The sequence below is a fragment of the Grus americana genome, chromosome 25 (genome assembly GCF_028858705.1).
Source record: "Grus americana isolate bGruAme1 chromosome 25, bGruAme1.mat, whole genome shotgun sequence".
In the NCBI taxonomy this organism is placed as follows: domain Eukaryota; kingdom Metazoa; phylum Chordata; class Aves; order Gruiformes; family Gruidae; genus Grus; species Grus americana.
This window is the reverse complement of record NC_072876.1, coordinates 3045096-3070526: the sequence shown is the minus strand read 5'-3', so window position 1 is coordinate 3070526 and position 25431 is coordinate 3045096. Positions and strand designations below refer to the sequence as shown.

At 49.9% G+C, this 25431-nt stretch overlaps 2 protein-coding genes across 4 annotated transcripts; both read right to left on the bottom strand.

The window, feature by feature from the left end:
* Positions 1–172: 172 nt before the first annotated feature.
* Positions 173–19494, bottom strand: PTPN22 (protein tyrosine phosphatase non-receptor type 22). 2 transcript variants are annotated; one of them, XM_054804121.1, is made up of 22 exons: positions 19218–19494; positions 15285–15393; positions 14355–14431; positions 13381–13476; positions 12948–12986; positions 12532–12603; positions 12378–12437; positions 11818–11960; positions 10895–10961; positions 10169–10246; positions 9535–9627; positions 8103–8179; positions 6513–7255; positions 5460–5543; positions 5202–5332; positions 4638–4665; positions 4130–4210; positions 3732–3835; positions 3040–3070; positions 2223–2300; positions 1521–1585; positions 173–632 (listed from the first exon to the last, which is right to left on the bottom strand). In XM_054804121.1, exons 1-21 carry the CDS (start codon positions 19302–19304, stop codon positions 1521–1523), a joined length of 2343 nt encoding a protein of 780 aa, XP_054660096.1. In that variant the 5' UTR covers positions 19305–19494; the 3' UTR covers positions 173–632. The 2 variants fall into 2 exon arrangements, with proteins under 2 accessions (XP_054660096.1, XP_054660097.1); XM_054804122.1 differs by lacking the exon at positions 12532–12603.
* Positions 19495–20582: 1088 nt separating this feature from the next.
* Positions 20583–24694, bottom strand: BCL2L15 (BCL2 like 15). 2 transcript variants are annotated; one of them, XM_054803794.1, is made up of 4 exons: positions 24151–24693; positions 22195–22355; positions 21274–21489; positions 20583–20750 (listed from the first exon to the last, which is right to left on the bottom strand). In XM_054803794.1, the coding sequence occupies exons 1-4, from the start codon at positions 24254–24256 to the stop codon at positions 20733–20735; spliced, it is 501 nt and encodes a 166-aa protein (XP_054659769.1). In that variant the 5' UTR covers positions 24257–24693; the 3' UTR covers positions 20583–20732. The 2 variants fall into 2 exon arrangements, with proteins under 2 accessions (XP_054659769.1, XP_054659768.1); XM_054803793.1 differs by having other exon boundaries at positions 20583–21489; positions 24151–24694.
* Between the last annotated feature and the right edge of the window lie 737 nt (positions 24695–25431).

Genomic DNA, 25431 nt, shown 5'->3' with positions numbered 1-25431 from the left:
CGGTACCGGGCGGCGCGCGGAAATCCGCGGGTCACCGCAAATCCGCGACTGCGTCATCGCGGGGTGGCGCCGGCGCGCGGGGCCTGCGGGGCCTGTACTGCCCGCCGGTGCCTTGCGCTGCCCGCCGCTGCCAGCGGCTCCCGAACCGGTGTTGCACCAGCGGACCCGTCAGTACAACCGGGCTTGCGGGCCCATAAATAAATTTTATTTTTACGGCATTTCTCACACGTCATAAAATGCTTCATTGGTTAAATACACGAGCACGGAACGTCGGTTACAGCATTGTAAAACGTGAGGTAAAGCCGGCTGGCCTGGCAGTTGGCGGGGTTCGGCTCCCGGGGAACGGGCTGGGCCCCGTGAAGGCGTCGAGGCGCGGGCCCGGCCCAGGCCTGCCTCCCTGACCGGGGCTTTGGTACGGCACAGAAACGCAGAACGTAAATTAGGGAAGGTCGTCGGTTGGTTTCTTCCGTCAAGAACACAGGTGCCTTCGGTGAAAGACGGCAGGCTGCTCCGCGCCGCGGTAGCTGTTGCTCCAGCCAGAGTAGCAGTAGAGCAGCCCGAGTTCTCTGTTCCAGTAGTGGTCAGTAGATTCCTCTCTCGACCAAATTCCCCAAATCCCACTTTTTCTCTCTCTACAGGAAAATAACCATATAAAGCGGTTTTCAACATCTTTATTCCTCCCCACGGAGGATATAAAGAGCAGGGGAAGCTGGCGAGGAATCTGTCTAGACATCTCATCTCCCGAGATACCCGTCTGCAGGGTTGTGCTGGAGAGTCGCACATCCTTAAAAACAGCATTGCTTTAAAAACGCAATTATATTTTGCTTTGGTTTGTTTTGGGGGGTTTTTTTCAGATAGCGAGGGCGGTTAGGTCAGCTAATTCTGCAGTCTGCTACACTAGTTTAATTTCTATATGATCGATCAGCATCTTATTGAGCAAAAATCAAGACAAATTATCTGATTCAGATGAAAAAAAACCCTTAACTATTTCTAAAATCTGAGATGCTAATTCTCTTTCAGTCCAAGTAACGCAAACATTTAAGGAAGTGCAGGTCTTTGATTACGGTAGACCTACACAAGTGATGTTACACAGCTGCTGTGCCTGCACGATGCAGGGTCTTGTTCCGCTTTGGCCTTCCATGTCATTCAATTCTCTTCGCTGGATCCTATCACCAGTCTACACTGCTTCGTTTCAGAAAGCTCAAACCCATCTTTTGGAAGTGAATACGTTCCAAAACACAAATCTATCCCTCCTTAGGATAAAACATCTATTCCCCGTTTCAGTTTCCACCCTGTTGTAAATGTACGGAAAGTGCTTAGCTGCTCCTACTTCTATATTCTTCTTTACTTTAAAACTTTACTTGATGAAGAATGTGCAAGTAGCGCCTGAGCTGCAAACATGATGCAACAGCTTGTGATGCGTTTATTTTGATGGAAACCTTAACTGGGATGAGCACTCAAGGCATATCAGGAGGACTTCCCAAATCTGTAATGCCAAATCTGTAACATATATAACATACCTAAATATTCCATGCTGGTGGTGGATTTCTTGGCCCTTTAGGTTTTGAAAATCGGTTTGCAAAGCCTAGGAAGAAATTTTTTTTTAAATGCACCAAATTCTGTATGTTATAGATGTTGATTATGTAATTCGTTAAGATAACAGGGTATTTGAAAATACTTGTAATTTCAGTTCTTTCCCAGACTTTAAGATACAGTAGACTTAAAGCAACACCCTGTCATCGTAAGTCAACTGGCGCAAAAACAATCAATGTGTCAGCCTGACAAATACTGTCATTAGAGCGCAAATATCAAGATAACTAGATTTTATGCCTAATCCAATGAATGACTGCTCTCTAGTAGAAGAATTTAAGATGGAAAATGTGGTGGTTCTCTGCCATATTACACAACATAAGCCTAGTAGCAATGCCGCAGCTTTGTCTTTGTCTTCCGCCGTCTCTGTTGCCACGTAAGGGCTTTCCGATCCCGGAAAGCCAAACGCACGCTTCAGATTCTTCATACGTCGAGAAACATTTGTCAGAGTAGATTTCAGGGTTTGCATTTTCTGTCCTTTCCTGTTCTTTAAACATTTTGTCAATAAAGTTGTAAACGTGTAAAAAATAATAAGTGGTGTTTGTAATTTGTTAGCATTCAGCCTGGGACCTGCGGTTAGGCTTTCAAAAACCAGGTGCTTCTTACACCAAAACACAACGAGAAAAACCTACCAAAGTTAAAGAAGAACCTCGAATGGTTCGACGGGGCGGATTCTGATGGTTTTGTCAGTGACGATGGACTACAGATGCCTAGAAATAAAAACCAAAAATCAGACTGAAGCAGTTAGTCACTATGGTAATTCCCTGAAGAGCTGGGCTGGGACACACCTGCGGGAAAACACGTACTGCCACATGCCGGTGACACTCGGTCGGGTGCGATTTCAGCACAAGCAAAGTTAAGTGCTTTACACGCTAGCAGAGCTTGAATGCCACACAGGTTTAGTGACATGATTTGCTCATAGCAGGGAGCGAGCGTACTACGGCAGCATAATCCACCGGGAAAACGTTTGCTCAGAAGTGCTCTGAACAGTTTTTAGCAGTCCTGTTTTCAAGATAAGCATTTTAATTTCAGATCAAAGGGAACTTAATGAGAAACTCCTTATTTATGCTCCACATAGATGGGGCAGAATCCAGGACGGGGCTCACATTCCCCACAGCACCCCTATTCCCCATCTTTAGAATATTTGTCCCACACCACAGGTTTGAATGACCTGAAAAATTTGGTAATTTGGGCACACTGGAGCTGTCCCCAGCGTACAGCCAAAGGGCGTTACAAGGGCACTGCAGCATCCTTACGATCCTCCTAAAACAAGTATTAGTTGGTACTCAGCGAGGCAGCCCAGCGCTCTATGTCCTACACCACGGTAGCCAGACGTGCGGGGCGTTTCACATTTGACAAGTTCAGGTTCTTGAAAATTCAGTCCCACCTATTTCTTTATGTACTTGCTTAAAGCCATCAGGAAGATGCACATTAGCCTGAAGGACTTACTCTTTCTCATGTTTTTCAAAATTTTCAAGCTCTGTAGGGAAAAAAAAAAAAAGGATTATTGGAAAAAAAAAGGATTATTGGAAAAAATGTAGCAGGCAGTAGATTAGCTACTAAGATAAAGAGAATTCACTGATAAACATCCATGGATCATATCTCATGAGAGGTATCGTGCCTAGCAGCTGAGACTGAACCGCAGACTTCTGCCATTCACTTTCTCTCTGGCTTTTTTCTAGCCAACCCAAATGCCTCCCGTTTGTATTATTCTTGCTGTTTTCCTCAAATGCTTTTCTGCTCAACCGTAACATCCCGAAGTACAATTGCTCGTGAGGTTAATTAACTAGGGCCACACTAAGAGGCGGCTGGTGATGAGCAGAGTCTGTCCTCCACGGGAATTCAGACTCCACTCCAGCAACTTTTTCCCAGAGGAACTGGCACTTCAGGGGGACGGAGTGCCGAGGCACAACCATATGGCCGCGTTGCTCTCTGCCTTACTCAGACAGTGCTTTTGTCTGCAGTTCTACAACAAAATATTTTTATTAGCCTTGTTTCCTTGCCCTAAATATGAGTGGTCTCAAGGCAGGCAATTTTCACAGGGTTAGCAGTGGGAAAGCAGCAATAGCTGTAGCTAGAACGATCTCTTCTTCTCACCCCCTCCGTTTTCAATAGCTTTTGTTTTGTCTTGTTTCTTTTACCTTGCTTCTCCGGAAGCATTTCGTAGGCTCTTTTGACGATGTTTCAGAAGGATTGTCCTCCAAGCCCAGAGCACCTGTAGAATTTCTTGCAGCAGGCTGCAGACCTGGGAACGTACATCAGAACATTTTCAGCGGTCATTCATGAATCCTCCTGCCTTTTTTCTAAGTGCTTTGTTGTTGCTTTTCATTTCCTCTAATGCAGCAGTTCTAGAAATTTCCAGCAGGTCTCCTAGTTGTATTTACTTTCTTTATATCTGCTGAACTCTCCTGCAGTTAGGTCCTGAAGCACTACCACTGGTAGTACTTTGAGCAAGTGGGTCACGATCTCCTCAGCTATCTACAGGTTTAGGTGTAAATATAGAATCTGTTACGTGCAGAGAAAATAACTCATCACTTACTTGCTGCATCAGCAATAACAAATGAGTCCGGGGTTCTTTCAGGAAGCGGGGGAGGAGAGTTAGAGCGATCCCGGGTTGTCTCTAAGAAGGCAAAGATAAAAGAGTTGGTGACCTAGCTTTAAATATCTCTCTCTATATATATATATATATATCTCGGTTCACTGAGACGTCCACAGCACTCTAACCGGCATATGTCAGTCTTCTCAAAGGAAACACACAACATGCAGCAAAAGATGCGACAACCCTTAGCCTGAGGCGGCTGCAAGGAACATCATCGTGTACGGGGTGAGGCAGGAGCCGACTAGGAAATACAAAACTACCGGTTCGTTTGGTTGCAGAACTGTTTAGTTCTGTTTAGAACTGTTTAGTTGCAGAAGTATTTAGCGACACAAAATTTCTGTTGGACTGAGCGCAGATCCTAAAGACATTTACTAAATATGGTAAAGCAGTGTCAGTAAAAAGCAGACCTTACTTCCAAGGATAGTTTATCCCAGCATTAAACTTATACCTGTTTGTGGGCTCCGAAGCTTCACACTCTGGAAACAAAAAAACAAGGAAGATATTTGAAATTCCAACTACCAAATGTCATTGTCTTGCACACAAGCAAGCCAGAGGAGACGAGGAAATGATGCTAGGTGCAAACACCCTCCCCCACACGCCTCCGCGCTCATGTAATGGAAGATATAGACTTACGTCTTATTGTTTCACTTTACAAAGCTATAATTCAACTACAGGATGATCGAGAGATGCCTAAATTTTGTTCAGCTCCTGCCTGTTCCGCAGGGCAGCGTGAACCTCAGCCAACCACTAACTCCCCGTCTTCATTATCCTTCTCTAAAAGAGGGACAATATTTTTACTCCCTTTTATGGGATCCAAGACCCCCCAAAAAAATATGTTCGGAGTAAAGCAGATGTTGATAAGGAGGAATCTGACTGACACCACCTCTTCCTCCCAGTCCTGCACCCTGAAATAAGTACATGGTGCCAAAGCTAGGGTCTTTCTTACAGAAGGAAACATGATTGGGAACTTGGCATAGCAATAGTGCTAAAGAAGAGATAAAAAGCCACTTACCTTACATGGTCTCAGCCTCACCAAGTCATTAAATGCCTCTGAGTGAGACTCACCACTCCACTCCAAAGAGGTTCCAATATTTGTGTTTCTGGCTGGAAGCTGAAAATCAGAAGTGGCCGGAAGAAATTGTCCTAGAAACAATTGAACACAAGAGAGGTCATTTCTCATCCCAGGCACTGCCGGATGCCACGATACCACCCCAACACGGGGAGAGCCCTCAGTGCCCTTCTCGGCCCCTGCTTTGTTAAACGCACTTACCAGATTCGCTGGCCACAATAAAGGACTCGGGGGTTCGCTCGGGCAGGGGCGGAGGATCATCGTCGTCTGGTTGTGGCAGGGTGGCTAATTGGGGAGACACGGACAGATTACCTGCACGGCACGACACAGCAGAACTGTAGACCTTTGTAGAGACTCTAAGAGCTGACTGCTCTTGCCCAGCCGCGCACCAGAGATGATGGTTAAACCCCTCTATGCCGTAGTAAAAAATCCAAACAGCCCTCAGCACCAATTCACCTGCCGCTAGCTACGTGGCCCCAAGGGCAGACTTCCAGCAGCGTCGGCAGCAGAATTCCCATTGCACAAGGGAAGATGATGAGCCAAGCTCACAGCAGTACCATTGCTGCTTGGCTTGTGCTGCAACCCCACAACTTCCCGAGAGTCTCTAGCATCTAGATAACGAGCACACTTTTGTGACACTGAATGCTGAAGGGCCTCAGCAGGACAAAGCTGAGCAAATGCCAAAGCTGCGGACAACGGGAAATGTCCAACTGGGCCAGGACTGACCAGGCCAAGGAATAATTTTGCCTTCTTCATATGGTAGGTGATGGTTTTAAGGCTACAGATCTGGGCAAAACGCTAATGTTGAAGTCCTGGTTCTCTCAGTCGCGGTGGGATGTCTGTCCCCTGCACAAACGCTCTGCAGAAAGGAGTGGGGTTTGACCTGGAAATTAGATCGTTAGAGAAAACCATTTCTGGGAGCTTTCTGAATGCTTCTTGGAGCACCCTGGTTTAAGAATTGGTCGGCACCAATCCCTGCCTTCCCGTGAGAGCCGTACCCAGGTGACACAGTAGTCCAGACTAGCTGTGTAATGCGAAACCCCAAATCATGCCGTTCTAAAAATATTGTTTATCGGAAAAATTTAAGGCAGGAAGAAATGAGTGCAAGGATGAAACCAGTTGCTCCCTCAGCTTCTGCGGGAACGCAGTCCCGAGGAGCAGCTACAGCCCTGCCTGGCTGCCAAAGGACAACACTCCGGCACACCGCAATCCAGAGTGACCAAGCCCAGAGCGTCGCAGTGCCGCACCACTTACTCGGGGAGGACGTCCTCTCCTCGTTCAGCAGGGGAGCGTGGTAGGACACTGGCCTGGCTGATGGGCAGCTGGCCGCGGCAGGCTGCAGCGGGGCGCTCACGGCGCAGGAAGGGAGAAAAGCGTCCTGCCCCTCCGCAAAGCACTTGGCAAACACCGGGGACATGGGTTCCTCTGGAGAGGGTGAAGAGAAGTAGGGGTCTTCTGCTGAGCAGATGTAAGGGTAAGAACATTGCCCACAGTTCCCATGGCTTGGGGAGCCATCCACGTCCTGGCTTGAGTGGTCCAGCTCAATAGCGGAAAATCTGTTCTGCTTCTCCACCTGAAAGCTTGAGTAACAGGCACTTGGCAACTGCGGGCTCAAACCAGGCTTTGCATCCCCTCCATCCCATTCCCAGCCGTCTCCCCGCTGCGCCAGCACAAACGGGGTCGATGCAGCCCGCGTCAGAGGTGCTCTGCCACGAGGCCCTCTCCTGCCTGCTCCCTTCGGTTCCAGGTTCAGAAGCAGCTGCTCGGGAGAGATGCTGTTGAACTCCAAACTGCGGTGTTTCTGGAGAGCGTCCCCAGCGCCCCGCTTCTCAGCGGCAGCTGCCTTCCTGCAGCTGGTGAAGTTCAAAGTACCAAAGGAGATGGGAGGGACTCCAGAGCTGTCGTGTGCTCCCGTGGCAGACAACGATGTCAGGGATGCTTCGCTTTGCACCTCCGGAGGAAGACGTTGGTGCACATCCTGTGCCTCTTGCTCTGAGCTGCAATAAAGCACCGTGATGTGAAGTCAAAGCCATCTAGTACTCAGAAATCTTTATTATCCTGCTAACAAGGCTCCACAACATTGCTCCTAAGAGCAGATCCGTCCCCCAGGAACATAGAGCCCGGTTCAGCCTGAAGCAGGGAGCACGGGGAAGGACTGTGCACCCTGGTGCCCCATTTGAGCACCATTGAACGATGAACAGAGGAGGCCCCTTTATGCGGGTGAGGCACACCCTCGGTGCAGACTACACCACAAAGCAAAATTATTCACAGAAAGCAGACACTGCAAACCGAAACATGCCCACGGAAAGATCCCACCACCCCCTGAAGCTGCCCATGTCGGGAAGCTAAACTCCTCGGGCTTGTGGTTCCCACAGCAAGAGGCGCTGGAGCGGCACGTGCAGATGGAAGATGGGACCAGCCTGGGACGTGCTGCAGGGCCAGCTCCAGGCAGAGGGCTGAGATGGACCGGCACTGGGGTGTCTTCACACGCATGAGCCTTTTTTAACACCGGCCTGTGACGTATTTTCAGCTCGTATGTGAAACACCGTGTAAGCACAACATGAAACAGGCAGAAGAGGGGGGGACAGATAATGGCACGCGGGGAAGAGGCTGAGAGCTCAGTCTCAGAGACACATCAGTGAGAAGAGCAGGAATTACGTTAGGAACAAATGTGACAGTCAAAGTGGGACTCAAGGGAGGATGCAGATCCTGCTGACAAACGAAATGCAAAGTTCAAACAGAACTGTGTCACAAAGCACACATAAAAAAAAAAAAAGCATCTTCCTGAAATCATGTAGGTGACTGAAAATACTAACCCAGGGGATACTTGTGCTACAGCCTTACCAGGTTAGTAATCTGAGAGAATAAATATCTTCCTCTGGAGTCAGAAGTGGCTTGGCTGTAGGATGCTTTGTTTGTACCTAGTGAAAGAAAAGGTTAGAAAACGAGAGTGAGGAGGAAGAACGCAAAGAACACAAACATGCTATTTCAGGAGTTGGAATTTGTGCCATCTACATTTAATGACTAATGCAGTTCGGAAGTGACGAACACCAAGCTGGAGCTGAAAACCGAGAACAGCAATTCTTTCAGCACCTTTCTGAAATGAGAGTACAGCCAGCCGTACGATCATCCCGCTGTTCCAAACACCCGCAGAACAACCTGTGCAGACATCTCCGCCTTTGGGTCCCCAGGCAGGCACTCAGCCCGGTGTCATCTGTGGCACTCGAGCCCACGACCATCCCCCCTGCTCTGCACAGTGCTTTCGGAGGGCAGTGAGGTTTAGGCAGGCGAGCGGTTTGGCCAGGAGCTACAAAACCACATCCGGACTTGAACTGTTTTCTGTGTTTTGTGTCAACCTGCTCTTGCATCTCCTTTGCTTACAGACTGTCCACAACATAGAAAGAGGCTCTTTCCAGCTCTTTTCTTGCTCGGCTCTGGCTTGGAACATCCTGCAAATCCTATGGCAAAACTGAGACGCGAATCCCACCGCAGGATCCCGTTCCCAATTCTTTAGATAAAAGCTTCTGGCAAAATAAGCTAACTGTAACTTTTCAGCCTTTACGTAAGAATGGCAACGCATTTCCTTTAGCCAGATTGCAAACAGCTACACAGGCAGGGCAAGGTCCATGCCAGCAGTCACAGAAGAACAGCAAGAGCAAAGAAAAGCTTAATCGTGGATGTTTTCTGTGTTCCTGTTTATATGCAACTTCATACTAAGACCACATAGTTTTTCCTCGGAGGTGTATCAGATTTGAAAGACTTTGACATGTTTTTTCATGAGATATTTTAGCCTACGCTCTGCCACAGACAGGCTGTCGTGCCTCACCAGAACACCACCGTGTTGCAGACGTGCCCTTCCAGCCATACCGCCCCAAGCTTCCCAAACTAGGCTGAAAGTCACTCTGTTGCTTGCAAGCACTCCATGAAACCAAGTTTCACTGGCACGTCCACATGGAAATCAGCTTTTACTGGAGAAAGTTGGTGCTACTTTATTCACTCATTACATTAATATATATAGAAAACGGTTTTGAGAGCAAAGAAAATTTCGCTCTCACTTGGGGCCAAATCCCGTGATAAGCATTGCACGTTCAGGGAAACAGCTGGATTTTCATGGAAGAACTTGAGAAGAGGCTCCGTTTGGGCATAAAGGGTAGCAGGAAACACGGCGATTCATTCCAGGTCTGCAGAGGAGACCTCTGCAGCAGGAATCTAGCTTAGAGCTGGCATGCCTGAGGCTACAAGTGGCCACTACTGTGTTTATCCTGGGGACTTTTACCTGTGAAGCAGCAGAATCTTCCTGGGCATCAAGTGCTTTAATCTGCCTTTTGAAGAGCTCAATCACTGCATCGTAAACCAGCTCATACTGCTCCTGTGGTCCGGACAAATAAAACAGAGATGAGAGCCAGCACCTGCGGTACTTGTAAATGGTCACCTGTTACCCAAACCAAACATCAGCCCCTGAGAGAAGCTGCCACTTTCTGGCCCGTTGGCCAGGTAAATTCTCAGAAGAGGTGGAAGCCGCAGCTTTCAAAGGGTTCACACTGAAGCATTTGGGGGTTTTTTGGGTGCGCAAACAATGCTGTTCTGCATTGAGCTTCCTCTTCAGTCTATCTCAGCTGAGAAGACTTCCCACTGTATTTCCTGGACAGTCCCTTGTTCCACATCATGAGTGTTCAATAAACCAGACTGCAAGCACTAAGCTATTCCAGCTGTCTACAAGGAAATGGTCAGCTACCAAATTTTCTGCAAAATCATTCTTCTCTTCAGAAAAGGGACCTTACAGACCATCTACACGCCCCAGTTCCCAGCAGCGCAGCCGCTCTGTGTTTCCTTACTGCGGACCCTCCTGGGGAAAAGCTGAGGCCCCAGTATGGAGAGTTATTCCAGTTGGTGAAAGTTTCTGAACGTACCTTGGTCTGCACTATGGAAGGCCTTTGCGTGCGCATTTCCTGGATCAGACTGAAAATACTGAAGTTTACCGGAACAATCTTGCAAGAAAGAGGAAAGACAAAAAAAATTAAAGACAGGTCTACAGCCAAGCAGCTTCCAAGTCGTGACGCAGTTTAGAGCAACGTCCGAAATTCAGGCTTGTTACTGCCAAGAGTTTTTAACGAAGGACCTGCTTAAAGTGCCATTTTTGATGATGAACCAGCTTGCCTCCTCCCTCCCGTCTTGCGCTCCACAGAAAACAGACTTTTTATAACAGCGTTGGTAACAGCGGTGGATAGCACGAAGGGCAAGACACTGATTTCCCAGATCAATGGGTCCAGGGTTGCTGCCGTACAGAAAGCAGCCACTCCTTCGAGTTCTGCCGCAAGGCCAGGGGTCACTTCACTGTTAAAATGTACATTTTTATTGAAGAGCCAGAGGAAGGCAAGGTGCTAGTTTGGAAACCCTGGCTTTCTGATGCTTAAGTGAGAGACAAATTGAAGACTGAAGGTCAGCACAGAGCCAAGCCCCCTGGTCTGAAGGGAGTTCTTGTTCACGGCTGCCATCTGAAATACATCTGCATGCAGTCGGGGTTGGGGGGCGGGAAAGGGAGACTAAGGGGAGAGGGAAGACGAGGGAGAGACAGAGAGATGCAGCAGTGCTGCACACAGGCGCCGTTCGAAGGCGCAGACCGGGCTGACACTCACTCCATCCTTCAGCAGCTTCTGGGTGTAGTCAATGGCACAGATGACTCCTGTTCTCCCGCAGCCAGCACTGCAATGACAGTCACAGTGGGGTTGCTAGCAGAGGTCAGAGGATGGGCACGCTGTATCTTCTGACAAGGTTATTTGAAAAAGATCCCCTGTGACCCTCCCGTCCCACGCCACAGAGGGTGCAGACCCGCACAATGGTCGTCCTGCTCCCGCCGCAGCTTCACCCACCCCACATAAGGCTCCACCTGCCCGCAGCTCTGCTGCAGGCTGGAAGGCACATCTCGTGCTCCTGCGAACACTTCTCAGTCCTCCCGCGGTGACCAGCCCACACGTGGACATGCCCAGTGTTGGTGGTCTCCGAACAACTTGTTGTGTCGCTGGCCTGCTGTCTCCTACCCTGCCACCCGGCCATGCTGGCGGTCCTCAGAGGACACATTTGCCTTAGGAATTCATAGAATCATAGAATGGTTTGGGTTGGAAGCGACCTTAAAGATCATCTAGTTCCAACCGCCCTGCTGCAGGCAGGGACACCCTCCACTAGACCACATTGCCCAAAGCCCCATCCAACCTGGCCTTGAACACTTCCAGGGATCCAGGGGCATCCACAACCTCTCTGGGCAACCTGTGCCAGTACCTCACCACTCTAACAGTAAAGAATTTCTTCCTAACATCTCATCTCAATCTCCCCTCCTTCAGCTTAAACCCATTCCCCCTTGTCCTGTCACTCCACTCCCTGATAAACAGTCCCTCACCATCTTTCCTGTAGGCCCCTTCGGGTACTGGTAAGCCGCAAAGCTCTCATTCCTATGAGAGGAGCTTGTCTGCAGGTTTGCGCCAGCTGCCACCCCCCACGGCTGTTTGGGAAGCGAGAGCGTGGGGGCCAGGACCCCTTCCCCACTGGTGACCGGCTCACCCACCTGCAGTGGATGCAGATGGGGACGCTGTCGTCCGGCTGGTAGCAGCGAATCTCACCGATGAGCTCCAGGATGGGGTCAATGGACGAGGGGACGTCGTGGTCCGGCCAGTTTTTATAGTGGAACTGGTGGACGGTGCGGATTTCCTGCAAGAGGAGAAGAGCGTTGGCAGGGTCTGGGGACACCGAGGGGACGCTGCCGCAGCTCCTGTGGGCACGGATCAGGATGTTGGCCCAGCAAAGGGAAGCCGGCGTGCTACAGACATCTCTAGTTCCCATCCGCGTCGGTGGGCAAAGGTTAGAGGTGCCGTTTGCAGCTGCAAAAGCAGCGTTGCCATCTTATGACATTCTTGGTGTTACCTGCTGGCCTCACTTACCCAGGGCCTGATTTGTCACGACTGGCAAACAGCTTCAGAAACTGAGGTTTGAGTTTGTTAATTTTTTACTAAAATAGCAGGCTGAGCATCATAAAATTTTCTGCACAAAGTGTGCCATATTTCAATGTATTGTTTATACAATAAAGCTAGCCAAGATGCATTTCCTGCCTTGACTTTTTCTACTTACCTCATTCAGGGTCACCTTTAAAGTCCTAATCACATACTCATTTTTCTTCTCTTCAGCTTCCTGCAGAACAAGAAGTTAGAGTCACATTTTCTGCGGATGACATGAGTTTCCAGAGCGCGTGATGTGACACAGTGCTCGCGGCAGCTGTACTCACACAGGCGACGGAGAAAGGACCGCACTGCAGGGGAGAGCCGCCCGCCTCTGCCCAGTACCGCTCACATTTCTTCTGTTGCGAGAAGCAGGACACGTTTCGTTATTCACCACCGGGCCACCCACGCCGCCTCCTGCCTCACTTTGCAGGACAAAACTGGTGCTGGGGGGATGCCCGGCTCTTGCAGCCAGCCAGCTCCAGCCTCCCTTCCCTGCAGCCATCATTGCTGGGTTTTCCCTTCTGAGGAGGCTAGCTACACTACTGGACACAGTTTAAGAAAACCAAGTTCCTGGAGACTCAGGAAACAGCTCGTATCAAACAGAAACTTGCTGTCGCTAATGGGATCTACTAAAAATCTGCATGTCTCCACCCTGCCCAGGCACTGTCGTGACAGAGGCAATCTTTGACACGTTACTCACCTTTCCCATTTCAAACTCCATGCAAGCCATGACCACAGTCTGCAGAAAAAAGGTTCATTAGAAAAGTCTGAACACAAGTTTCTTATCCAGGCAGCAAAATCAAACTCATCACCTGCGGGTACTTATCAGCAGTGAGGAAGTTCTGTGGGCTGCCTTCCCCAGAGTCCCGGACTGCCACGTGAATCAAACTCGGGACATCATCCACCGCCCGGGCACGAGGACTTTTCCCGCTCAGAGCCCGAATGCAGAGACCGCCACGAGCAGGCTCCTGCCTCAGCACGAGTGTGGAGGAGGCTTACGGGAAGGATGCGGGGCACACACAGCATCGGGAGTAAAACCCTACTGCTCCCACCCACTGTCTGCTTAGTCAAAAAGGACTACGGACAGCTTTCCTTTTTAACAAAACAGAAAGGAATATAAATCTGCACCTTACCAAGACTTCATACTCCCAGATCATCCTCCAGAAGTCAATGACAGTAGTGGGGAGAGGACCCTGGGTTGCAATGTATGCTCTTGGCCCATAGACACCCTAAAACAGCATTCAAATCAGACACGGAGACATATTTGCATAGCTCACTAGCAGAAATAAAAGTCATCCCTCTTGCTGAATCTCACTTCTATCCAATGAGCCCATTAAAGATTTAGAAGGGCTTTTATATAGTTAAATTTTAGGCACCTACATTAAATTAAGCATCCAGAGACCAACACTGTGCAAACCTCCCAAAGCAGACCCAAGCCAGGGAGCTGGGCTTGAGGTGAGATCTGCTCCCAGACACCACCCATTCTTGCAGTGCATTTGGGAGCTTGGAGGTGATGTTGCAACAGCTGATCCAGCTCTCCAGTGTGCAGCTTGGCACATCTGTGGCTGTTGGCCAAAGAACGAGCCGTGATCCCCTTGCGAAGGTCCGTAAAGGTCATGAACACAGGAGAGTCCCCAAACACATGGAGCTCCTGATGGACAACCGGCCCGCGGTGACCTGTCCTGTTGCTTGCCGCTGCAGTGGGTCTCAGCTGTGCTGCAGTGCAAAGCTTCCTGCCTGTGCACTGGTTTCAGGCAGGGCGATTCTGGCCACAGGCAATTTTGCACCACTGACACCCACCAAAGGCAGCAACACTGACAAGGAAGTTGGGGCTGTGAGCCACAAACTGTTCCATCACCTGCCCCAGTGTGAGCACACGTCCCTTGCCCTGTAGCCTGGTGCCTCTGTGCTGCAAGGGGTGTTTGTGAAGGGCTCACTGATTGTCCACATCGTCTTTACATCAATTACCCTTGAGCACAGGCCAAAAACTAGTCCTTTCACTCACCACGGCCACAGGACCTGCTCCTCCTGGCACAACTCAACCAGACAGCACTAACAGCTCCTACAGACACCTTTGCACGGCAAAAGACCATGAAAGAAGCAATACCTTGATGAAGTTGGCGTTGATGTAATGAGAATCTGCATCTGATGTGATCAGGGACAAATTCACTCTGCTGTGGTCAACTGCAGGCACAAAAGCAGAAGAAGCGGCAGTCACTGTTTGTCTCTCATGGCAGCTGAGCTCCTCAGACTGCAGCACAAGGTGCTTTGGAGGAGCACAGACACCAGAGAGCTCATCCCAGAGCAGATGAGTGGCTGAGCAGGCAGCGAATGCCACCTCCTGCACCTACAGATGGCCTGCACAGAACTGCCATTGCCTACGGGCAGCAGACAGGCCAGCTCGCTTTCAGAGTGGTCGAGAGGGCTTAGGCAAGAGCTGGAGGTGTTGCCAGTACCCCCGTGCAACGCCAGTCTCCTCCTCTGACCATGGAGCAAGGCAAGCCTAGAATCACCCTGCACTCCATCTCAGAGGCTCAAATGAGGTCTGTGGGTTTAGATTATATTTTTTTTTCAAGCTAGAGCGGATGAAAGGGACAGTCTGCTCTGATCCTAGGACAGACTCTTTTTTGGAGACTACTGCACCAAGCCAGGACAAGCCACGACAGTTTTTGTCTGTAATCTGCTTTGTACCTCATGGAGACATCTTTATCCAAAGTGGTTGCAATACTACCCAGAAAGTTTGCAAGGACAATCATTAGAGGATGTTTCTCCTACTGAACAGAACTTCTTCTATCTGTAGAAAATACGTGCCAGAAGTCTTCCAGATCATGCACTGTGACAGTCAAAGGTAAAACCTTAAATCTGAGCAGCAGAATTCACGGCCAACTGACAGCCAGTGATATGCTGACATGCAAGCAACTGTGCAGGCAATGCTGGAGGAAGGGACAAGACTCAAGCTAGCAAAAACAAAAAAAAAAAACCAACAAAACAAAACAAAAAAAAGGTTGAATAGGAACATTTGCCATTTCCAACCTACAGGGTAAGATGTCCTTGTATCTGTTCTTCTTGATATTCTCTGGTTGCTCAGATGCTGCTGTAGGGTAGATTTTATCCGCTCTGTACTTTGTTGACTGCCTTTTCAGCTTCTGTGATAAAAGAATGGAACAAATTACAGCAGATGTGCTACATACAACACACTACTAGAGAGTACGTGTGAAGGTCTCTAGCCTGACCCGGTTCACTACCACAAAGCAAGGTCTGCACCATTAATTCTTTCCTGAGTGGCTTTTCTCAAGGTGCTCAGAGCAAGAATAGAGACAGAAGCCACCTGAAAGCCCCAGCACAGGCTTCTGAAGAATGGAAAGTGTGTGCCGAGGCAGTGCCCACACGAGACTCGGGCACGTAGGCTTCTGAAGTGAAATGATGCATTTATACAGCACATAAAGCATCGCCCTCACAAATAAGTGACACACGGGGGAATCATTCTCAGTATAAATGGCACCTAAATAAGAGGACTAATAATGTTCAACCACCTTTCACAAATTATATCAGAAAAGACAGATAAATCAATTGGGTTTTCTCACTTTGGTAAAGATGCTCCCTTGTGTAGGTGCAAACAGCAATGCTCGAGCCACTAAAGGAGCACGAGCAATCGGAGCGAAGTAGCTACACGCGCTGATGAAAGGAGAAGGAGTCCTAGGATAGACCCTTAGGGGTATGAATCTCTCAGCTCTTTCATTTCCAGGGTAAAGCTGCAGCACTCCTGGAGAGTTCAAGAATCTTTTTCCCACCAAAGCATAGAGTTTTATTTCACGTACATCAGCTTCTGAATAACACACCGTTCATTACCATCAACTTCAAAAGCGCCATTCTTGCTGTATTTTTTCTTTCATAATTTTTTGTCTACCTAGCCACTTTTTATGCCACCCAGGGGTGCTTTCGATTTAAAACAAAAGGCCATTTCTCTAATCAGTGTCTCTACAGTTGGACACTCCGATGGGCGAGTCTCCCTTTCCCACCACCCCGGAGCCGTACCTTCACAGCCCTTCTCCTGGACATCGCTGCTGGGGTCCAGAGACTCGGGCTGACACAGGAGAACCCTCGGTATCGCGTACTTTTATGAAAGAAAGGTGTGCAGGGGAGAAGAACAAAGGGAAGGGACCATGGGCACACCTGAGCTGCAAGATGAGAGGGTTGCTCACACCTCCTGCACACCTCATGGTGACCCCCCAAGCTGCTAAGACAAAGTGGGAACGGTGGCTCAGCTGCTCATGGTGTGGGGAAAACGGGGAAAATCAGCCTGTTGGTCTCGGGGTCACCAAACCAAAGCAGCGCCATGGTTGAAGGGGTTAATGCTGAAGAGGCGATAGACCCTCCTGCTGGTACCAGCGGCGTGCTCGAGGGCTCGGGGGCTGCAGCTCTGGCACGGCAGCACGTGAGCAGGAATCACAGGAGTCCCGATGGTTTCAGGGCCCCGATTTTTGGGTGCTCACCATAAATCACTTCGAGAGTCAGCTCACCAACGACCTTCCCACAGGAGCTCATAAGCATCTGTGTTTCAGCTCTCGCAAAAGTTCTCACCCAGTTTTGAGAATCCCATCCCCTGTCCTTCCTTGCTGCAGACCCGACGTATTACCGGCTGCAGGAGAGCTGCAAAACTCCCCTCGACTCCAGCCAGCTCTAGACGAGCACCCGCTAGGACAGGACACCCGTCGGGACCTGCCTGCGTTAAGCTACAAATAATGATATTTGCCCAAAAAGCCACATCAGGAGCTGGAGGACTTTGTAGGTCGTACGTACCTGACCATGCCAAGCAGCCCCTTAGCAATACCACAGATAAAAGGTGTATAGAACAACGTGTATCTCATCTCCACGGTATTTCTGTGCACAGATATTCAGATCCAAGTCAGAGTTGCTGGTTTTTAACATTAAACTGCAATTTTTAAACCCTAAATTCTGCTGCTCTCTAGCTATAATACCACAGGAGCCACATCTCACTGACCTGGATGGAACGAGTCAGGAAGAAGGTACGGGAGGCCCAGGACAGTCCACGTGTCTGGTCTCTATTAATCAAGAACACGGGGACAGGCACAGTGTGATAGAAGTTGTGGGAGCAGATGGGGTTTGTAGACTACACATCCCTGTAACCCCCGAGCTGTTCTGCTGTTGGTCGCATCGTCCCCTGTCTCCTTCCGATGCAACCCCAGCTCTCAGGGTAAGCTTTCATGGAAGGGGCATCGCTTAGTCCTGAAGCCAGTCTTCTCATAGCTGAGGCTCTGAATCGCCGTACCTTTCTGTCCCTGCACAAACTGACGTAAAACTGCCTGGGCAATGCCTACATGTGAGAAAGCGAGCAAGTAAGGATCAAACTCTGGATGTGAGCCTGCACAAATAGAAAAAGGAGACTTAAACAAAAAAGCCCCGTCGTTTACAGTAACACCACCACAATTTGCATGTACAAATGCTTGTTCACACAAAGAGAGGGGAGGCATTAGGATGGTAAAATAGCATCGCACATTTTTACCAAGTTTGGAAATGCAAGCCATCGCAATTGCCTGTTAAGGCTTCTGCACTTGCAAAAGTGGCCGGCAACTCGGGCCATCCTGGGAAGATCTCTTCCCGGTACAAGAGGAAACGCAGCCTTGACCACTTCTACCTGCCATTTTGGTCAGAAAATTAACTGTACGTTTGGTTGCCAGAACTAGCCCATGCACCAGGGCTCGACAGCCTGCTGCCTCGCACGGCACCGCACAACCCCAGCACGGCAACGAGGGGGGGGAAATTCAGCAGCCTGTGACAGCGCTTTGTTCCATGGAACAACAGACTGTCACTGCAGGCTCAGATTAATCACTTCCCTCCGACCCAGACACCTAGAAACCAAGCACTAAGCTTTTCCCAAGTGTTTGAAGTGCCAGCCTTCACTGGTACGACAAAGCAGGGCTGGATCTTGTGGGGACTCCTGAGTAACCCCTGCACCTTCCCCAGAGACCACTGTATGATGCAATCCTTGTCCGGCACGCGCACGTGTGTGTGTGTGTGTCTTAGGGCCAGTGGTTATTCTGGTGTTTGAGACATCTCAGATCTTACAGGTAGACCACTTTTACTCCTCCCTATGTCTGCTAAAGCTGGGCAATGCCTTTGCTTCTCAGAGCAGCCCAGACGGCCTACCAGAGCAACCTTCCTCCAGCTGATAGATCGGCAGCGAGACACCGCAGAATGCCGGGGAAGGCTAGAGCCGTCAGCATTTTTTGCTAGTTTTGCCTTTACGAAAGAAGAAATTAATTTCCAGGAGGGGCCAGAAGCACCGCGGGACGTAGAGCACATGCACTCATTGCAAATGGATGCACAAGCCCTTCCACGTAACAGCGCAGCGCGGGCGGCTGGAGAAAGGGCCCGGCCAGCTGCTCGGATCGCTGTCTCCCCACGCCTTGGCCATGGTGCCCGGTGTCCACGAGAGGTGGAACAGTTTCGGGTCCACAGGGCATTTCTCTGAGCACCCGCTCCCTGCTCTGCAGGTGGTACAGGGGCAGCGGCGGGGCTCTATCGAAACGAAAAAAGGAAAAGCTATCTCAAGTAGCAACTGGAGATCCCTGGCAGGAACACGTGTATCACAGATATAAAGGACTGCAATGGGGAGAAGGGGCAGTGGCTCCATATCCCTCACTATACCCCCAGTTATATTACCAGGCGAAGTGAAACTGCATCTTGACAAGCGCATTCATAAAGCAGAAAACAGGAAGCACTCGGGTAATTATTTAAACAGCAAAGACTTTTACTTTGAGTGCAAATGATTAAATTAATTTCTGTCTTTACGTTCCTTTTGCCGCAGTTAACTCCTGCGTCTCTTTCTGCTGCAAAATTCATAGAAAACCTTATTGTCACATGCAAATCACGTCCCCGTTTGAGAAGCGACTGAGCAGTTCCCTTTAAAATCAACAGAAACACAGAGCCGTGCCTTAAGCAAACTTACCAAAAACTCTTCTACAAACTCTTTTTGGTTGAGCTTCTTGCTTTGGGCTCTTTCCAGGTTTTGCAGCAGAATCTCGCTTTGGTCCATGTTGCCGGAGACCGAGCGTGACTGGCCTGCTGAACCTGGGAACGGACATGTCAAATGCACGCCGCAGCGGAAAGCACCAGCCCGGAGAGCACTCGCGGCAGGCTGTGGTTTACTGACTTCATCATAAGTCTTAAAGGAAATTAGTACGTAACAATATCGTGGTCAAATAACAAAACAAAACACGTAACCTGGAGCCCTAGCGCCTCCTTTTAAAACCACCCGCACGTTGCGTGTGCCCCGCGGCGAGGGTGGGCAGCGTGGAGCTGGGCGGGAGCCTCGTGCGCGAGCGGAGCTGCCCAGTCCCTCGGCCACGGCGTGCCTCCAGCGTGCCCGGCTGTTTCCCCGCACGCTGTGCCGTGGAGATGTTGGAGACCAGAGCCAAGCACCCCAGCATCTGACTTCTTCAAGCACCGTGACAGCCGCCACCAGCAGCACAGCCCTGCTGGGTCACGGTCCGGAGGGGTGAGCGTGGGGGGCAGCAGCTGAGCCCCCTTCCCCGGGGCTGCGCTTTGCTGCCAGGTGGCCGCGGGGGAAGGCAGCTTGTGCCAGAAGAGAGGGTCAAATCCGACTCCAGTAGACTATAGAAATCCAATTAATTATGCCAGCCTAACTTCACCTCACTCACTCTCAGTAACACTTACAGGTACTTTAAAAAAAGGGCAAAGAGGAGGTCATTCGGAAGGGGGAAGGAGATGCAGAGAGCAAAGTGCTCAAAAGCCATCCATTTTCTCTACTCACAGAAGTGGGGAAAACTAAACTAAACTAAAACCAAGAATCCTCAAAAAAAAAACCAACCCCAAACCACAGAAAAAAGGTATGGAAATCACAACCTGGATCTTTCCAATATCTCACATTTTGCACAAAGACTTCAGCCTGGCTGCACCAGGTCTGCTTCTCTTTCCGATTGTAACTAGTCATTAAATGCATTCCCCTTCTGTGTTTTCTTGCAGATTGGGTACGGAATAGCTACAAGATTTCTGTATCCAGCTGCTAAAAGGCAAAGGGTTGCTGATCACTCTGAAAGAGCGATCACTCTTAGTTTAAACCAATGTCGAGTTCTAATTTTGCAAAAATAAACCTTCGAACCACCCGAGAGGAACAGACAGATCTTTAGAATAACTAACAGAAACGTGTTTTAAAACGAATATTCACCTGATCAGTCTGCGGCACTGAGCACTAACCTAGAAACCTTGAATAAGAGTGAATCGCACTTTTATGGCTAAATTTAAAGAGAAACACACAAAGAAAAACAAATTAATAACAGTAAACATTTATTAATTTTTGCTTGCAGTGATACAGAATCTCTTTTACATGGTGCTTTTGTGTGGAGTTCTGCTTGCAGTCTCCTGAAGAAATACAACAGCATTTCTCAGTTAAATCAATGAACAGCCCAGGTTCACCTTCTGGAAAGTAATACAGCCGTTTCTCTCAGTTGTCCAAGTTCTCCTGAAAACAAACAAAAACCCCACGTGCATGTGTTTTAGAGAAAGAATTCAAGGCAGGTTTAAAGGAACCAGCAGAAAGAGGAGGATGCGGGATGGCGGAACAAGCGACCTGCCTCCCGCTGTGACCCTCTCCCGGACCGATGTCGTCCCTTCCCCTGGTAAAATGCACCAAGCGGGGTCTGTAAAGCTGCGTGAGCAGGACAGCGCTTTTTGTCTGGCCCATCCTTCTTGATTTTGATTCTCATCTAAGGTAGCAAGGTGAGCTCCCAAGATACCGAGATAAGGAATTAAACCCTGAGATAGAGAAGCAGATGGGAAGTTTGATGCCGACTCCCGCAAGACTTCACTGAGGTGCTCAGCAAAGCCGTACCCACGGCTATACGCAGAGTTAGCTGGTGCGCATGTCTCGGGGGACGCACCGGGTACCAGCGACGAGCCGAATGAGGCAGGTGGGAGAGGTGAGAGACACAAAGGAAGAGCCATGAACATCCAGGCAAACATCACCACCACCTTTGCATCCTTACCCATCCGCCGCAGGCCTCGATGTGGTTTCTCACTCGAGAATTTCCATTAATCACTTTTATGAGTTGGATGGGTTGCACTGTAGCTGAGACTTTCTTAATAACATGTGTTAGCAATTTCACAGAAACACAGAGAAAAGCTCTCTCATAGACCAGCTCAGCGTTCTGGTCACACCAACTCTGGCTGAGAGTCTCCACGGCAGTCCCAAACTTCTCCATCTGTAAGCGTCGAGAGGGCACTTTGAGCTTCTTTTTAGATGACAGTGTGATAAGTAAGTCTAAGTTCAAAATGCAACATTCAGGTAAATTCCTGCTTCTACCCGTGACTACAGCAGGTGACCTCATAGCTTCGTGGTGATGCCCAGACAGCGCGGACATCGGAGGCAGGGCTCTCCTTTACTGTGGCTTGTACGAACCGCAGCGCGGTTGAAGGACCGGGGAGGACAGCCGGTAGTCTAACCAGAGCTGCGACGAACCTGAAGCTGGAACTGCCTGCAGCACTGGCACGAGAGCTCTGGCCACAGGGCAGGCTGCGGCACCCGCTCTGCCTCTCTCACCACAGTCTTCCTCCTTTCCCCCTCGACACACTGGCTGCGCCCTGCCCCCCCCCGTCACCCCCAGACTGCAGAGCATCTCCTGCAACGGCAGGGCGACCCAGGCAGCTCCAGGGCTTCTCAGGTGATAAAAAGCAGCTCCTCTGGAAGAGAGGAGGAGAAAAGGCAGCTCCCTCAGTGCCTCCTTCAGCTTCTGTCCTGGGGGCTCGCACGCTGCCCGCGACATGGAAGTGGGGGGAGGCTGCCTTCCCCTCGGACCCCCCTAACTCCTGCAGCACAAGCTGTGCTGCTCCCCAGGCTTTTGCTATTCTCCAGCACAAGGCTGGCCCACAGACAAGGAGTAGGCCAGGCAGGACAAGGTGCGCTTTACCTTCCCCTTGAGCACTTCAGCAAGAGCCTCTGAGGAAACGCTTTCAAAATCCATGTTGCACCGGTCCCCCATCTGCCGCAGGCGGCTGGCGATCACGACTGGGTCAAACTTGGTTGGAAGCTCTTCCGCAGACTCCTCGGACTGTGGAGCAGCACAACGCACTAAAGATGGGGGAAGAGAACACACGCTGACAGCCCAGCCTCTTGAGCTGCCTACTGCGTCCAAAGCGTGGCCTTCAACGGCACTATGGTCGTCACAGGCGCTCGGGAGGTGAACGCAGGGTAGAGCTCTGACAAAGACGCATTAGGAAATGCAAAACCAAAGTCCCAAAGAAATATCATACAGCTATTCAAGTATTCGGTGATTTACAGGGGCCAAGGGGCTCTGTACCACGGCTTTGTCCAGGTCTCCTTCCTCCCACCTCGGTTCCTTCATGCTCATGTCTCAGTTCATCCCCACTCCTGTTTCGCCAAGGGCATCCCTGAGGGCTCTTTTACCCCTCCGGGTTCCGGCAGCTCCTTCCTCCCAGGCTGCCAGAAGCAAGCGAGGATGGTCAGAGGACTCGGAAAACATCTCCTGTCTCTCTTCTGACTGCAGTGACACAGCAGCATCGATCGGACGGGAAAGTCCTGCCTGCATTTCCCCAGCGTTTTGAGGCTGCAGATCATGGCGTGCAGTCTTTGGAGAACTTAGATATTATACTCAAGGTCTCTTCTGAGCAACTGCAAATTGCAATATTTCAAAGTCTCATAGTGACTCAAATCTGGGAAGGTTTTCACAAAGGAGCAAAAGGCATACCTCACAAATTTGAAGTATATAAAACCATTAGAACTTCTCAGCTAAACTACTTAACGGGGGGTGGGGGGGGTGGGGGGTGGGGGTGCACCTCAGTTAAAATATTTTTCCCTTAACGCATCCTGAGGGGGAAAAACAACAACAGAGTATTATTTATTTTTTCTGAATATTACCAAAACAGGGTTCAGCTAGAAGGAGCTACCCAACACTGAAAGTTTCAGCAAAACCATTTCCACATTTGACAAAGTCAAGAGGAACTGAAAGCAGGATCTTTCGACAGAACTTTATCTGGAGGCATCGCTTCCTGATCCAGCCCCCCCTTCCTCACCCAGCCGCTAATTCCACCTTAGCCCGTCAGGCTCAGGCGCCTGCGGCCCTGGGCAGAAGCCTGCGTCCCCTGGGGGCTCGGGGGCAGTTTCACAGCTCTGGACAGGCACGAGCGTCTGATCCAGGAGAGGGAAACGAGCAATACGCTAATGGAGACTTTTTCTTTAGGCAAACCGACAAACTTCCATGAAGCTTTGGAGAAATGGACTTTGCTTGCTAGGTGGTGTCAGCAGGATCCCAGTGCCTCTTGGGATGTTTTAACTGGTTTGTTGCTGACAAAGCAATGGGAAAAGCGATACGAACGCAGGTGAAATTCTGGGTTTCTTGCAGCATTGCCCAGCAAACCAAAGTAGCCCAAATGATGTTGGGAGCTTTGTGAAGCAAAGACCACATTCTGTCTTCAACGTTAAAGCAACTGATTTTATCCAATAAGCAATATGAGCTCTCTTTTTGGTAATGACAGTTAAAACTTGTCCCTCCCCGTTGGTTGGGAGCAAGTTACTTGGGACCTGCAGACCCGCGCGGGGCACAGCAGCCGGTGGCACCGCTACCAGCACCCGCAGCCCCAAGGAGTGGAAAGCGGGGTGACCGTCCATCACAGCCCCCATTCCCGACCCCGCCAAGGCAGGCTGCAGCTGCGGTCTGCCCAGGGTTCAAACGACTTTACCTTGCTCTAACTTTTCCCCCAGATCAGAGATAACTTGGAAACCATCACAAGGCTGCATTTTAGGAAACCCGAGGACCCCAAGCTACAGCCTCCTTGTAAGTGTTCAGTCAAAACTCCTCTGTCATCTGCAGCAAACCAACCATTTTTAACTCCCACACCGACCCTACCTCCCAAGTCTGTCTCCAGGCTCCGACAAGCACTCTCATCTTCACCTAGGAGGTCAGAGAACAAGGCTTCCACGATGCACTCCGTCTGCTCCTCAAAGGTTGCCATCGCAGAGCGGGCAGGGACACCACCGCAGCTGCTGCGCTTTGCAGGTGAGCTTTGCCTCTCGAGTTTGGCTTCCTTCACCCAGAGCTGCACAGCTTCTTCCTTCTGGGAAAAGTATGACCCGACTCCTCCCCAGGACAGCAAGACATGCCAATATTTGCTCTCTCGTAATTCAAGCTATGGGCGTGGTTAGTTTCAAAATAAGTAATTTCTGTTAAAATCAACTGAAAGGACAGACATTGAGCTGTTGGAGAGAGTCCAGAGGAGGCCATGAAGCTGATCAGAGGGCTGGAGCACCTCTTCTATGGGGACAGGCTGAGAGAGTTGAGGTTGTTCAGCCTGGAGAAAAGGCGGCTCCGGGGAGATCTAACTGCGGCCTTCCAGTACCTGAAGGGGCCTACAGGAAAGATCGTGAGGGACTGTTTATCAGGGAGTGGAGTGACAGGACAAGGGGGAATGGGTTTAAGCTGAAGGAGGGGAGATTGAGATGAGATGTTAGAAAGAAATTCTTTACTGTTAGAGTGGTGAGGTACTGGCACAGGTTGCCCAGAGAAGCTGTGGCTGCCCCTGGATCCCTGGAAGTGTTCAAGGCCAGGTTGGATGGGGCTTTGGGCAATGTGGTCTAGTGGAGGGTGTCCCTGCCCGCAGCAGGGCGGTTGGAACTAGATGATCTTTAAGGTCCCTTCCAACCCAAACCATTCTATGATTCTACGAAAGAAATATTTACAAGTTATCAGAGACTCCTGACCTGTTTATTCATCAAGACAGGGGTCTGGATAAAAGGCTAGAAGCTCTGGATAAAAGGCTAGAAGCTCTAAGTCCCATCCCAGACTCGGTCTAGCCACAGCAGAATAAATGATAGCTTGCCAACAAGCAATCAACTATTTTTTTTTTTCCTGAAAACAGCATAATGCTAGCGCTCCAACGCAGCTTTCCTTACGGACAGGAACACATGAAGACCCTGGAAACTGTGAATAGGAGCCCTGCTACAGCTACCTACCTTTGAAGTCACCCCTAGGTAGCTCACCTGTTACAGTAATTTGGCACGAGACCGAAATAAATTGTTGCACAATTGCTCCTTAAAGCCTCACTTCAAGGAAGTTGGGAGAGAAAAGCCTTGTCTGACATGCAGGCAGGAGCCGGACTGCAGTCCCCTCCAGATCCACGGTAGCGATCGG

What these genes read in the sequence shown, in the direction of transcription:
- PTPN22 (XM_054804121.1), bottom strand. Translation starts at nt 19,304, where the DNA reads ATGGACCAAAGCGAGATTCTGCTGCAAAACCTGGAAAGAGCCCAAAGC. An exon ending in TCAACGCCAACTTCATCAAG is followed by an intron (nt 13,477 to 14,354) that starts GTATTGCTTCTT and finishes ATGCTGTTTTAG; the next exon opens with GGTGTCTATGGGCCAAGAGC. An exon ending in CTTCCATAGTGCAGACCAAG is followed by an intron (nt 9,628 to 10,168) that starts GTACGTTCAGAA and finishes TCCGGACCACAG; the next exon opens with GAGCAGTATGAGCTGGTTTA.
- BCL2L15 (XM_054803793.1), bottom strand. Translation starts at nt 24,256, where the DNA reads ATGGCAACCTTTGAGGAGCAGACGGAGTGCATCGTGGAAGCCTTGTTC. An exon ending in CCTGGAGACAGACTTGGGAG is followed by an intron (nt 22,356 to 24,150) that starts GTAGGGTCGGTG and finishes CCCCATCTTTAG; the next exon opens with TGCGTTGTGCTGCTCCACAG. An exon ending in CTGAAGTGCTCAAGGGGAAG is followed by an intron (nt 21,490 to 22,194) that starts GTAAAGCGCACC and finishes CGACGCTTACAG; the next exon opens with ATGGAGAAGTTTGGGACTGC.